General features: G+C 47.7%; 1 protein-coding gene across 2 annotated transcripts in view; it reads left to right on the top strand.

Moving 5' to 3' along the window:
- znf423 (zinc finger protein 423) overlaps positions 1-15,450 on the top strand; it is a 128,569-nt gene that overhangs the window by 54,629 nt on the left and 58,490 nt on the right. For both annotated transcript variants that reach the window (XM_056417068.1, XM_056417066.1), the window contains exons 11-18: positions 344-525; positions 943-1,482; positions 1,627-1,777; positions 1,985-2,554; positions 2,650-2,834; positions 3,159-3,574; positions 4,075-4,282; positions 5,626-5,710. In XM_056417068.1, the coding sequence (XP_056273043.1) occupies positions 344-525; positions 943-1,482; positions 1,627-1,777; positions 1,985-2,554; positions 2,650-2,834; positions 3,159-3,574; positions 4,075-4,282; positions 5,626-5,710 (2,337 nt within the window). The remainder of the gene's footprint in view (positions 1-343; positions 526-942; positions 1,483-1,626; positions 1,778-1,984; positions 2,555-2,649; positions 2,835-3,158; positions 3,575-4,074; positions 4,283-5,625; positions 5,711-15,450) is intronic.

The following is a 15,450-nucleotide window of genomic DNA, read 5'->3' as shown; positions in this document are numbered from 1 at the left end:
CACCCGTAGGACTATTTTCTCTCGGCTACTGAAATGCGATACACAATGTTTGCTGGCGACAACTATTTTGTGCTTAAAGGCAGCTTACTATTTACGTACTATTCATAATGTCGCACGCAACTGTATTATAAAAGCAATAAGGTACTCGAGGCAGTACTGTATCGCCAATAATGTCCTGTTCAAGGGTTTGCCGGCCCTCCGTTGCATGTCGGGTCTAACAACACCCTTGAAGCGGACACTATTGAGGATAATAAATAATATAGGTATATAATGAACATTACCCTCCTGTGTCATAATGTCATTTGAAGGAAACAAACCATGCTACCTAATTCCTCCTTTCTAGAAGGGAACCATGCCTTCTTCTGCAACCAGTGCTCCATGGGCTTCTTGACGGAGTTCTCGTTGACGGAGCACATTCAGCAGACGCACTGCACCTCCATCGCAGGGGGCGGAGCTGCATTGGGAGGAGCGGTGGCCAAACTGGAGTCTCCTGTACTCCAGAATGCCTCGCAGTCCTTCATGGAGGTGAGAATTTGGCGATAATCACATTTCAGAAATCATCTTTCAATCAGAGTGGACAATCATTGGTGGTGGCCTGCCTGACTTTGCACACGTCACAGCTATCACCAATCCGTGGTGGAGCTGATAAACAATAGGCTGGTTCCTATTTAATTAGGTTGTCTCTTTTCCTCGGTCATGAGCCCAATTAAGTGTCAAATGATGCATACAACTCATGTAATTATGATGAATGATAATCTTACTGTATTCATTATTTTCTGAGTTGAGTCTTGTTCTTGTTGTTCTTGTTCTTCTTCTTGGTCTTCTTGTTCTCCTTCCTTTCTCTCTTTCTCTTTACAATGTTTTCTTTTTTCTCTCCAAGAGCAGTATGTTGTCGATGTATAATCCTGAAGCGGTGAAGTTAAGCCTCGTTGTCCCCTACAGGTTTACTCCTGCCCTTACTGCACCAATTCTCCGATCTTCGGCTCACTCCTCAAGCTCACCAAGCACATCAAGGAGAACCACAAGAACATCCCGTTGGCCAACAACAAACGGCAGGCAAAGGTTGCCGAACTAAGCCCCGCCTCCTCTGACATAGAGATCTCCTCCCCGAAACGCCACAGACTGGGAGGGGACTCCACCCCCTCCATGGGGAGCAACGGGGACTACCCATGCAACCAGTGTGACCTGCGGTTTTCCAGCTTTGAGAGTTTCCAGGCCCACCTCAAGTCCCACCTGGAGATGCTGCTGCGGCGCCAGTCCTGCCCCCAGTGCAACAAGGAGGACTTTGAGTCCCAGGAGGCGTTGCTTCAACACCTGACGGTGCACTACACCACCACGTCGACCCAGTATGTGTGTGAGAGCTGCGATAAGCAGTTCTCCTCAGTGGATGACCTGCAGAAACACCTGCTGGACATGCACACGTTTGTCCTGTACCACTGCACTCTCTGCCAGGAGGTCTTTGACTCCAAGGTCTCCATACAGGTGAATGAAATGTCTACTTCCTTTGGCTGCTGCTTATTTTCCCTTATAGCTCATGCGTTTTTAGAATTGAATACATTAGTGGAACAACCATTGAAATTCACCAACTTGGATTGCTTATTTTCTTCCCCACTTTCTGCCATTTAGGTGCATTTGGCAGTGAAGCATAGCAATGAGAAGAAGCTGTTTCGCTGCACAGCCTGTGCCTGGGACTTCAGGAAGGAGTCTGACCTTCAGATCCATGTGAAGCATAACCACCTGGGCCAGAGGTCAGGCCTCCCAGGGGGGCTTGGAGCAGGTAATGTACATCTTCCCTGGTATGATGGCCTAAATTGTATTAGAAAAGTAGACCTGACTGTCTGGAAACAAGCACGATGATCTCAGTAGTGAAAGTAAAATGTTATTACATGTAATACATTTACATGGGAAAACTAAGCAAATCTAAAGACGTGACATGATTCTTGGAAGGTAGATTGCATATCTTCAACCGACTTCTGTCTCACAGGACTCAAGCCCCGGAAGTGCATCTTCTGTGGCGAGACGTTCGGAACGGAGGTGGAGCTCCAATGCCACATCACCACACACAGCAAGAAGTTCACGTGTCGCTTTTGCGGCAAAGCTTTCCAAGCCATGACGCTGCTGGAGAGACACCTGAGGGAGAAGCACTGCATCTTCGATGGGGGCAGCATCACTGGCAATGGGGGCGGCACGGGAAGCGCCGCGAGTCATAACGGGACGCCCAACGGGCTGGCGCAGTCCTCCAAGCGAGGAGGCGGAGGAGGCGGAGGAGGAGGTGGTGGCCACGGAGGTGCAGCAGGCATTGATAGGGCAACCGTGGCAGCTGAACAAGCCGACCTGCAGAACATGCTGCTGAAGAGTGCAGTCGCCGGAGGAGGAGGCGGTCAGGGAGGAGACGTGGTCAACAGCCACGAGGCAAGCGGAGGTGAGGAGGAGCTGGACAACTCTGAGCCCATGTACGCCTGTGATATCTGTGGGGCCGCCTACACCATGGAGTCACTCCTGCAGAACCACCGGCTGCGCGACCACAACATCAAACCGGGAGATGACGACGCCTGTGAGATTTGAACTTCTTGTTTCTACCCTTTTTTATAATTGTGTACAGTGTAATTACAGGACATAAAGTATGTCTCTCTGTATGTGTTCTCGAAGGTTCTCGAAAGAAGAAGGCAGACTTCATCAAGGGGAACCACAAGTGCAACGTGTGCTCCAGAACGTTCTTCTCTGAGAACGGGCTGCGTGAGCACGCTCAGACGCACCGCGGCCCCGCCAAACACTACATGTGTCCCATCTGTGGCGAGCGCTTCCCCTCTCTGCTCACCCTCACTGAACACAAGGTGCTGCTCTCAGGCCTCTCTGTGTGTCTGGCTATGTGCATGTCTTTTGTTTTTCCCTCGTGTTGCTTTCTATCCGTCTATTGATCAGGAAGCATCTTTTGCTGCTTTGAATTTAGACGGTTAAACTGTCCTAAGAGAGGCAATTTGAGTAGCACCACACCATGGGAAATGAAATAGTCAAAAAAAAAAGTATAATTCCGCCACGGTCAGTTATTATAACAACCGTGTATGTTCCTGGATATGCTTCTTTTCTTTTCTAAAAGATCACTCACTCCATTTTGCATCGTTATGTTCATACTTTCGCTGTGTCTTCCCTCCCCGCAGGTGACCCACAGTAAGAGCCTGGACACGGGTAACTGTCGAATCTGTAAGATGCCCCTGCAGAGTGAGGAGGAGTTTATCGAGCATTGCCAGATGCACCCTGACCTCCGCAACTCCCTCACCGGCTTCCGCTGCGTCGTCTGCATGCAGACCGTCACCTCCACCCTGGAGCTGAAGATCCACGGCACCTTTCACATGCAGAAGCTCTCCGCCGGCTCTACGCTGGGCGGAGGAGGAGGTGGTAATGGCGGGATAGGAGGAGGGAACGGTTCTGCCTCTTCTTCCCCTAACGGGCAACTGCAGCAGCACAAGTTGTACAAATGCGCCTTCTGCCTCAAAGAGTTCAGGAACAAAGGGGAGCTGGTGAAGCTGGATGTCAACGGCCTGCCGTACGGCCTCTGTGCCGGCTGCATGAGCAGGTGGGTGGAGGACTTCTCAACACTGGGGAACGTCGTGTGTTCTTACAGAGACACTTCACTTAACAATACTTCACTTTGTGTATGTTAAATCAACAGCAAGCCATCAGTACAACTTTGACCCATGATGAAGTTAGTGCTGGCACTGTAGCTCAGTGGGGTAAGGGCGTCGTCCTGCAACCCCAAGGTTGTCTGTTCGATCCCCGCTCTCCCCATTATTTGCTAGTCGAAGTGTCCTTGAGCAAGGCACTGAACCCCCAGTTGCTTCCCGGGCGCATCACTGCAGCCCACTGCTCCTTACTAACTAAGGATGGGTTAAATGCAGAAAACACATTTTGTTGCTTGTGTACCTGTACTCTGTGCAATGACAATAGATTAAATCCAATCCAATCCAATTGACTACATACAGCCTTAAAGAGGAGGATGCATGTGCTGAATTTAGTTTAGCAACAGCTACAAATACTAAAAATGGCTAAAACAAATCAAATGTTTCACCAAATCAGGGGCACAAACGGCCAGAGCCCCAACCAGGGCGGACGTGCCACGCCGGGGGACACGCAGGGAGAGAAGCCCGTGGGCGGGCTGCGGTGTCCGGAGTGTGGGGTGAAGTTTGAAAGCGTGGAGGACCTGGAGAGTCACGTCCGGACGGATCACCCTGAGATCAGCCCCGAGACCAGCGCAAAGAAGGCCGAGGCTTCACCTGCACCCAAGGTGAGACGCAGAGATGATGCTTTATGGACTTTGTTGGAGGAAAGTTTCCAAGGCTTTGGCGTTGCATGTTTACGAAGATGAGGAGGACGTTTGGTAATGTGAATAAATAAAGAATGTGTCCGCTCAAATACTAAAAACTAGAACCATATTTACATCTTCAATGCAATACCTCTGTGGGGCGTCTTTACAAAAACTGAACTGAGAGTCCAGTGAGGCAGAAGAAACGCCACCCAATATAATTGTGGCCTGTACTTTAGCTGAAAGTCACCTTAATAAGAAAAACAGCATTTAAAAGATGGAGACATTTTCAGAAACGCTGAACTGTTTGCATGGTGTGTGTGTGTGTGTGTGTGTGTGTGTGTGTGTGTGTGTGTGTGTGTGTGTGTGTGTGTGTGTGTGTGTGTGTGTGTGTCAGCTGAGTCCCACTGGGTCCTGCGGCTGGGGCGTGCTGAGGCATTATGGGAGCTGTTCGTTCTACTTGATATTGACAGCCAGGCTCCCCGGGACTTTCCACGTGTGTGTGTGTGTGTGTGTCAGAGGTAGTTCCTAGGGACCCTCTGTCTTACCTGCAGCTTTTGTTTCTGCTTAGTCTAACAGCACAAAGCAGACAAAGTAGGATTTCTGAGTGTGTGTGTGCGCTCTCTCACAGGCCGAAGCAGCAGAGAGATTGTGGAAGTGGGGCCTTTGTGTATTTTCTATGCGTTTGTGCATGAGTGATCGCTGTGTGCTGTGAATGGATAAGCAGATCCTCTGCTTCTCTCTGTTTCAGTGTCTCTCACACTTGTTTCTCTGGTTCTTTATCTCTTTGCTCATCTTTTTTTCTACAATCGTTCCCTCCGTTTCTGTTTCATTGCTTCTTCCCGTCACCTTTTTCCTCTTCACTCCCTCCCTTATTCATTGTGTCTCTTTCTTTTTCGAAGTAATCACTATCCCTGTGTGTGTGCGTGTGTGTGCGTGTGTGTGAGTGTGTGTGTGCGCCTATGTAACTGCAAGACATGGACTTTCAGTAGTGCTTGATTAGTGTGAGACTTGGTGGAGTTCACATGTCAGTGCCATTTAATAAAATAAATAAAAAACACAAAATATTTCTTACGATTATCCTTAAAAAAAATACTTCTCACTAGAAAATGCCTTTTCCTTCTTGACCTCGAGGGTTTACCTTTTTTCTTTTTACAGGTAATGTGGCTACAAAATGATTAAATATATTTAACCAAACTAAATATAAAACCTATATTTTTAAATAAACTATTTTGCTTTCACAGTCAAAACACTCAAAGATGATATGTTGCTTTAATTACATTTCATACGAAAGATAACCGTGTTCCTGTGTTTTTATCTTCCAGAAAAAGACCTACCAGTGTATTAAATGCCAAATGACGTTTGAGACGGAAAGAGAGATCCAGATTCATGTCGCTAATCACATGATCGGTGAGTGAGGCGCTGCTCTTCCACCCCGTGTGTGAGAGTGAGTTTGTGTCGATGATGCATTTTGGTGACTGTGAATGTCTCGTGCCTCGTGTTTTTTTCCACCTCTCGGTTTGACGCTTCTATTGCACACAGCTGATATGAACATGAGCAGATACACAACACACACACACACACACACACACAGGCACACAGGGAGAAATAACATGTAAACACTCTAAACAAGAAACACCTGGCTATGCATCACTTAATGTGAGGGTTGATAGCTGGAAGAAGTCAAACATGTGATGCTCTGATGATGCTGCTGCAGATATGGAACATAAACACTGACGTATACACACATATATATATATATAATATCACAACAGCACCTGATATACTGTTGCATTCCTGGAACAATGTAATGCGTATGTGTGCATAATGTAGAGGTAAGCTTCATCGTTGAGAAGACATCATATTAACGGCTGAGAAAAGGTAATATAAAACCGTTTAAGTTCAGCTATTTATTTTTTAAGCGTGTTTGAGTGTCTAGAAAAGCACTATACAAATTCAAAGTATTATTATAAGTGGAGTGTGTGTGTGTGTGTGTGTTTCACTAAAAACCACCTCTAGTTTGGAGTCTATGTTCCTTCATGAGCTTCCCTTGTGACCGTTTTTTCAACTCGCTCCTAATTTGCTGCCTTAGCATCTCTGTCGTCATGGAGATTAACGAGGTGGACCTGCGAGGTGTTCTGGGGAGCAAACGCTCTGCACCCCCCCACTCTCTGCCCCTCTCGCCAGACTTGACAGGCACTCCCACAGTCACCGATGTACTCCGCCGTGTGTGTGTGTGTGTGCACGAGTCGTCTAGTAATGTCTGGAGACGGAGGAGAGAGTTGAAAGTACAGCTGGAGTAACTTTTACTTCCTTTCCCCCGTGAACCACACACACACACAAACACACACACAGTCTCACACACACACACACAGTCTCACACACACACAGCCATATGCTCAAACACGGAGGAAAAACTCTCACACTTGAAGGAACTCACATCTCTTACCTTCTGTTCCTCTCTGCGCGTCTTCTTTGCTCTTTCACTCTTTCCGTTTTGGTCCTTCTCCTCGTGTCTCTCAAACCTTCTTTGATCTCCCGGCACGTCTTCTGTTTCACCTCAGTTTCCTCCACCCTGAGAATCGATCTGCCGTTTCCCACACACACACACACACACAATTGTATCCCTACACAGTGGTGACACTTTTGGGTTAATTAACGTGCTAATTGTGTGAAAACGTAGCACTGATTAATTATAAAATTGAGGCAGATTCTTCTCTGACAGATTGCCCACCTTCTATTATTCCATTTGTGACGCACACACTCTGACAAGAAGGGCGCACAGATCATATTTGGAATGAAAAGCATCTGAGGGGAGAACGTGACCAGATCAGGAGGAAAGTGTTTATTTCTCCGCCATCTTTCATTCATGAAGAGCCGAAACATCCGCTCGGTGAGCAGTGTTACATTTCCCATTCATGAAGCTAAATGCAGTTGGTTTCAACTGGCCGTCAACATTTGAATGCAGAGTATCCGCCGTGTGTCTTTCTGTTCCTCCCCTCCTCCCCTTCAGTTCTCTTCCTCTCCTCAATCCTCACATTCTCCTCCCATCAGCACCTTTCTGTGAAGGTGCCACGGTCCGTCTACTGGTCCCATCGCCGTTCACTCACATTCAATAACTCCCCCACTGGCTGGTGTGCTTGTGTCACTTCTGATGCGCTCACGCGGTGCAGTGCAGCACCCTCAGGCGCTCCACTTCCTCTCAGCCCGTGTGTGGAGAAGAAGGTGTGAGGAGGTCTGCCTCACATCCAGTCCCTGACGAAGACGCGTTGCGCCGAGAGGAGGGAGTTTTCTGTTTGCGTATCGAGTCCAGAACCGTATGATTGTCACATTGCTCCATGGGTAATATGTGGTGCGCCCCACAGTCCTGTTAATTACCCTGTCAGGAAGAGAAGAGAGACAGCAGTCGAGCAGATCGAGGGAGCAGAGGGTCAGAGGGAGGAGTCTGCAGAGGAGTCCATCACGACTGGTTCCTGACTCACTTATGATATATAATTCATTGTTTTAACCTTTTATATTACTTTCCCATTTAGCTCCCAAATGATGTGTCTCCATATTCAATAGCATAAAGGCCTCATGATGTGTTCACTAAGGCACTGGCTGGGTGTCTTTTTAAAGCAGAACATTTGGGATTCTTTGGAGAAAGAAGTGAGAAAACGTGAACAGCAACAACTGAGGCGACATCATGATGACGACCGTGGGTATTAATGCGAGTCAAGTTTTGTTATATAACATCGTGGTCATTTAAGAAGGAGCTTATTATGATTGCAGAGAAAACTTTAATACGTAGTTATCGAGCTTGTCATAGTGATGAAATGAGTGAAGCTCTTCCAGCCCTAAATGCACCTTTTTAAATACGGCACCTGGTGTCTCTAGGGTTCGTGTTACAAGATGAACCCTTGACACACAGACGATACAACACCATGTGACATCAGCATCCGAACACTGGAGAAGACACACTCACAGTAAGTGATCAGGCAAAGACAAAACACACACACACAGTTTAAGTCCATCTCCCACACACTGATGTGAGGAGTGAAAGGAAATGGAGTTATCTATTTTTGCCTCGGGTAGCAGCTTGCCATTTGAGAATTTTATTTAGGTGCTTTTGTGCGTGAGACAAAAGGGCGAGTACAATACGCTGCACGGTGCATTTAGGTACATTATATGTCATACGTTCAGGTTACAGTATGAATCACAACTTCTGTGTTGTATATAGTGTCGTATTATGGACAGCTATACAGTGATATGTACAGTATAACAAAGGGATTTGTTTCTTTGAGACGAAGAACCCTTCCAGGTTGTGGTATTGCGTGTGTGTGTGTTGGGGGCACATCTCACCTCTGTATGTGTGTGTAATCTCAGAGCTGAGTGCGTTTGCTTTTTCTAGCCCCCAACGTTGCTGAGCAGGTGGGAAGAGAAGGGAGGGCTTGAGGAAGAGATGAGAGGAGAATGTGGAAAGTATTTATTTGTGTTTTTGGCAGGCCACACTGGGGGGCGTGGGGTGGGGGGGGGGGGCTTCATGGGAGGAGAAGATGGGAGGGGGGTTAGCGGAGAGATGAGAGACGACAGAAAAAAAAGAGAGAGGCAGAGCCGAGGGTGGTGGAGGGCAGCACTGAAGAAGAGGGACGGCAGTAAACTTCATGGTTTTTATCTCTGCGTGAAGAGCTGCTCAGGCAGATCAGCTAATTCTGATCTAAAGAAAACAACAACAACGACAACAATCGGCACCCCTCTCATGTCTATCTGCAACCCAATTAAAACACTGTTACCATTGAAATGTCTTTTGCCTTGAGATAACCCCACACCACTCGACTTCACCACCATCAAGACTTCATAGAGATAACAAGGAGCGCAATGGTTCCCTCTTCTGTAACGCGTGGTCTAATTGTCTAATGGCCCCCTCCTCTCATTGGATGAACTTGTGTATATTGTTGGTGTGTGTGTGTGTTTGCGTGTGTCTCCTTGGACCCAAACTGCAGTGATTTTTTTTGGCAGGTTTATTGCTTTCCACTGTGCAGCTGCACATCATGGAGAACTTCCCTCCTCATGCGATGGGGTGAGGTGAAGACAGTCACGTGTGTGCGTGCGTGTGTGTGTGTTTTGATACTGCCCGTTGTCCAGTTTGGCCTGTATAAAGCAGCTTCCACCCCAAGAAGTCCAACCTGTCCCTGTTGAAATGTCTAATTAAGATCTGGTTGCAGTGATGCAGTACCAAGCAGAGAGACTTTCAAGCAAACCACCAATGTAAACACAATTCTGTTGTCTCTTTAAAATACACAAATGCAAAATGATGAACACACCCTGACTCTGTATGTGTCCTGTGCACAATGACCAATGAGAATGTTCTCATTTTGCAAGGGTATCCTCCTGCTGAGAGCCTATTACTCAAAATGGAGTCTTTGTGAGGACCACGCACACACACACACGCACGCACACAAATTCCTCAATAAGGTCCTTGACAGCATGTTCTGAGTGTTGCACGCAGCCACTAATGCTTTACTAATCACCTCAGTCTAGATTTCACAGCATGAGACCTCGCTGCTCAAACACATGTAGTCGCACACAGTCGCTCGCTCTCTCTCTCTCTCTCTCTCTCTCTCTCACAAACATAAACACACTTATTTGTGTGTCTGCAACACGTGCCATCTCCAATTATCATTCTGACTGTCGCCCTTACTTTGATGTGACAGCTATACACCATCCCCTCTCTGTGTCTCCATGCTGGTAAACATGTCCTGCTCCAGCCATTACTCTCCACCTACTAATCTCCCCCTCATTTCCTTTTTGCGTTCCTCCTTTTTGTCCAACACGACAGCCGTCAGCTGTGGCAGCATTAACAAGTCTGCTTCAAGCCTGAATTAGGTCTCTTTAGTGGTGCTGTTGCTGCGGAGTGTTGGCCGTGTGCTACAGCGACTCCATCCTGTATGAAGGCCGCACCGGCACCTCAGACATACGCGGCGATGTCGGTTTACATTTCCAGACTTTCATTCCCCGAGGTGGTCATGAAGGTTGCAAAGACCAGCTTTGCCCGCTAAGTTGTCTCCAGTTGAGGAGACATGTTGTGTTCACTATCAAGCTCTGAATCAAGTTGTTGCCTCCCCCACCCCCGCCACGCTCACTCTGCGTATTACTAACCCTGCCCATTCTCTCCTCCGCTCTCCCCCCACCTGCCTATTGGATGGTAGAAGAGCCCACCTGTCGGCCAGGTTTGTCCCCTTTCTGTCTCCTTAGCTCGCACTATGAGCAAGGCAGCATTGTGCTGTCTCACTGCCTGCCCATCAGCATTTCATCCTCCTGCTTTTTAATATCTAGAAGAGTGCTCGGTTTGTATGATTGGACACGAGATGCTGCCAGATCCAACGTTGTGAGCGACCGTGTGCGGAGGCCACACCGCATGATGTGGAGGAACTTGGAAGCAGCCGAACTCGGGCTCAAAGTTGTTCACTAATTTCTCAGGAGCAGAAATCTATTTGGATCATAAAAAACAGTCTAAACTGCTTTCAGCCGAATCCCTTGGGGATGATTTTTAATTTGACAATTTGTAGTCACATTTTTGCACAATTACCCCTCACTTCACCTCAACTCCTCATTCACCCCAATCCCTGCTGCTAGCTGCATGCTTCATTGTCCTCCCCACCTCACACACTGCACACACCCACACACACGCTCACACACACACATGCCTTGAAGGTATCGAGTGGCCACTCACCTGGATCTAAGTGCTCCCCGTGGAGTGTGGTGGCTAATGATGTGTCCTCAGCATGAGCTTTACTTACCTATTTACATCAATGCACTCTAATAGTGTTACCTCGCCTTCCCGATATTCACATTCTTCACAGATTTGATAGACGGTAGTTTTGGGGGGGAATAACTTAATACCGGTGACTGTGTTCTTGTGGGCCAGATACATGAGTGTGCGGGGTCGGCCTCAGGTCCCTCTGAATATATCCTCGCCCAATAGCACGACGTGAATGAATTCAGGTTACTTTCACTTGAACCACCGGCGCTTCCACTCTTCAATCTGCCCTCTGCAGACGGTGTGGAGCGGAGCATCGGGTGAACTCCGCGCACTTTGATATTGTTCCTCGAGGTTGCAGCTCCAGAACAGTCAATCTGCACTCAGCCTGTCTGTTCGCCTGCAGTCAAATCTGTGATGCGCTTGACTAGTAATGCCGGGCTGCTGTCTAAGCATGCGCCCCGAGGGCCCCTGTGTGCGCCTGTGCACACACAGAAAGATGTGTGAACACCCCCTGCCCCACTCCCTCTAGCTCCCCTCCGTGTACACACACACACACACACACACACCTATCTGTATGTATGTGTATGTGGTAGTAAGCAGGGTCTGGTGTGGTTACTTTGTGTCACTGAAGACTTAATGAGGCGAATAAGAAGCTTTTAGAGTCAATGGAGGTGGATAATGCGGTCAGGGGTTCACTCAACCACATTATGTGTGTGTGTGTGTGTGTGTGTGTGTGGCCACCGGCTAGCAGCGTTGTTGTTCTCCTCTGCCCTGCTGCATCTGAACTACTAAGCTCCAGCGTGTGCGCCCGTGTCTGCACGAACGCTCTGGACCGGAGGCAGCGAGGCCTTTATTTGTACCGGTCGTTCTGGAAACTGATGGCGCAGCATTTCACACATACGGGAGTGAACCGTAGAAAGTCTGTCCTCCCTTGTTTCTGGGAGAGTTTCTACGCCACAAGTGACGACATGTCGGCGATCAGTCGGTGTTCCCACAGACGGATCTGAAGCGGGGAACGCGGTTCACCTTCGGTCGCCCAGCACACAATACGACTGCTGCCTTTGTCTTAATGTTGTATCACTGCTACCGCCACACAACGGGTACTTTGACTGACGATGTCGGGTGAACATTAAGAGTCAAATTAAGCTGTATTGACGTCTCGTGTGGCCAAAGCTTTAAAGAAAAACCAAGTGGTGCTTAAAGAAGAGTAACTATCACATTATGTCATATGTGCTTTGCCAACCTCTTAGTTTGAGAAGGAATAGTTTAGTTTGACCACTTTAAGGAAGCAGTGTTGATGTTTACTGCAGAACATTTAGTGAAAAACTAAATGCTAATACAAAAAAGTACTGAACGTATTGTAATAATGCAGCATGTACACAGAGTAATGCAGTTGTCTAATGTGCACAAATAATAATGTTGGTTATAAAATTAAATTAAATAAATTAGAAAAACACAAATGAATGAAATCCAATCACGAAAAAGCAAATCATTATCACCGTGACTTATTTCTCTCTCGCAGAGTTACGCTGCCTCCACTTGATCCTGAAAGGTTTCCGCCGCCTCTCTCCTGAGTCGCGCTTTGTTCCTGTTGTTCTCAACGTGATGTTTGGATAACAGGAGAAAGGATACAACCCCCCAGATCTGTGAACAGATAGACTGTGCAGAGCACCGAGCAGGATGTTGGTCTGCACTGTGACGGCATGAGCATAGGGACAGATGACAGCTCATCCCCCCCTCCTGTCTTCCATCCCTCCCTCCATCCATCCTTCTCTACATCCCTTCCTCCCATCTTCCCTCCCTCCCTCGCCACCTGGAGCCAGCGAGCCGTGACACCAGAGGGAGGGAGGGAGCGATGATGAAGGGACAAGGGACTGGAAAGAGGAGGGGGGGGGGGGAAGAGAGGACCACAGAGGGCTAGATGAGGGAGAGAAGAAGGAAGGAAGGGAAGGATGAAAGATGTCAACTTAAAGAAGATACAGGAATCTGTGTTTGTCATTCGGATAATAGTTTTACTTTGCTGGTATAAAAGTTACAAAGGGAATTGTACATCAGATAAAAGTCTAAAGAATGAATTGGTAAATATATTTATTTATATTTACCCTTAATCATCCAGTGAATTTCAATACACGTGATGTTTGTCTTTTTTCCAGCCTCACATTTCCGTGTTGCCATATCCTCTCAACCCGACCCCCTCCAGCATTAACCGTAGTCTTGAGCCTGGTGGTGTTTTAGTGGCCAGTGTTGTATTCCCAGCATGACGACATTGAACCGCATCGGAGGGAAAAAGGCAACGCAAGTTTCAATGCATGCCTGACCCCCAAGCGAGCAGGACAAGATAAGCATCGAGACACACGCACCGTGACCTGACGCGGGCGATGACTCGCCATGCATGGTTCTCCCTTTAACAGTTTCACTCCTTCTCTGTCCCCCCTGTTTCCTTCCCTCACCTCCTCTGACGCTGTTGAAAGAAGGCGCTCCCATAACCTGCCATTGTCGGCTCTGTCGACTGGTGTGCTTCAGTTAGTGTGTTTTGAACGGCTCGGAGCACGACGCCCCCCCGGAGAGCTCATTTTGGCATCTTCTCGCTTGATTTACCTCCTTCCTCTTCTTCTGCTGTTTATTACCAGTCATTACAAGCTGTTTGGAAACCTAATAGGACACACTGACAAACAAATAGACTGGGAGAGACCCGGGATAGGCACCGGAACACACTGTGTGTGTGTGTGTCTGTCTGTCTTTTGCCTCAGAGAATATTTGTACATGCAACATCAGCTATCTTAACTCATGGATAGAAGTTGTCTGCTTTGTGTGAGTGATGTCTTCATTAGCCGTGTGTGTGTGTGTGTGTGTGTGTGTGTGTGTGGCCAAATATAGAGGGCTGTGTACCATACTGCACCTGAACGCCTCCTTTGCTATCCCCTCCCCTCTCTTACTGTCTCAACCCGTCCAGGTGTGGCTGCACCAGCTGCTAAAGAGAAAAGGACAAACACACACACACACACACACACGATCATTCACACAGGCTTCCTCTCTATCTCTGCTGGCTAATTGTCACTAGACAAACAAGGCGCTTTGCCTTTATGCGCTTCATAAACAGGGGCCAAGCAACAATTAACTCCCTGCTTAATTCACTAACTATTCTGAATTCATTTTCTCCTGTGACAGGCACATCTGTCACAGCTGGTAGCGAGTGAGTGTGTGTGTGTGGGACACAGAGCTCGGGCCTGAATAGGAATGTAATCGGGCTGTGTCTTTAAACAGGAGATGTTACTATTGCATGTGGGTCCATCAGACGCACTATTGAAATACGGCCATATCAAAAACAAAATATGAGAGAGAAGGCAGACTTCTGTCAGAGATGAGATGCACAGGAGGACACCAGAGTACCAAAATAAATGAGAAATGTGATCACCGCTCACCTGCATTTAGTCTTCTTTAACACTTATTTTAAAAAGAATGTTGGAATGTATTTGTACCTTTTTATTGTTTGAACAGAAGGATCCACAGATACGAGAGGGCTCATTGTGAATTCAAAGTGTCTTTAATTATCTTTAATGAACTTTAATATTCATCTTCTGCTCGTGACTTGGGACTCGTACAAAATGTATAGACTTGTAATTTTTGTTTTTTAAAAATATCAGAAACAGAAGAAAGCAGGTTTGTGAGGGTGGTGTAATGGAATGGAGGGGAACAGATGGAGGTGGAGGAGGGATGGACGGGCTCACATGAGTAAAACGTGACGCTGTACATCGCCACAATAACACGGCGTCAACGAGATGTCAAGAGAACGACGAGTTACAGAGCAGCTGAGCAGATGTGTGCTGATGGGCGAACGACGACGGATGCAGAGAACCAATCTGCAGAGGACATGGAGGGAAGGAGAGTATTAGAGAGAGAGAGAGAGAGATCTCAAGAATAAAGCGAGAGGCAGAAGGAGATACACACAGAGAGAGAGAGAGAGACGCACAGAGGATGAGAGCAGATTTTGGCTCGAGCTCAGTCCTCTTGCCGAGCAGCTGGACTTCATTAGTGGCTGGTGTTAATTACTGGGACTGTACACACACACACACACACACACAGGCAGATAAGTGTGCGCGCACAGGGCACGTGAACACACACTGATGGAGACCCACACAGAGGCGCACACTCACACAGCCTGTGATTCAGGGTCACCTTGCTAGCCTTGTTTGAACCAGCAGAGAGAAGATGGTGCCAGACAGACCGACAAACACCGAACTGGAGAGCGCGCACACACACACACACACACACACACAGTCCACTGTCGTAGTTGTGTATGGTGCTGGTGGTATTTTGAGCAGCTGCTCGGTGAAAGGAGACGTCCCTTTGCTCAGTCACCCGTTGAACACACTCTGATGTGTGGAGCTGTGTTGCAACACCAGGATCA

Source organism: Pseudoliparis swirei, chromosome 6 (assembly GCF_029220125.1).
Source record: "Pseudoliparis swirei isolate HS2019 ecotype Mariana Trench chromosome 6, NWPU_hadal_v1, whole genome shotgun sequence".
Lineage (NCBI taxonomy): Eukaryota > Metazoa > Chordata > Actinopteri > Perciformes > Liparidae > Pseudoliparis > Pseudoliparis swirei.
Note: the sequence above shows the minus strand (reverse complement) of the source record. Positions and strands in the feature narration are given on the sequence as shown.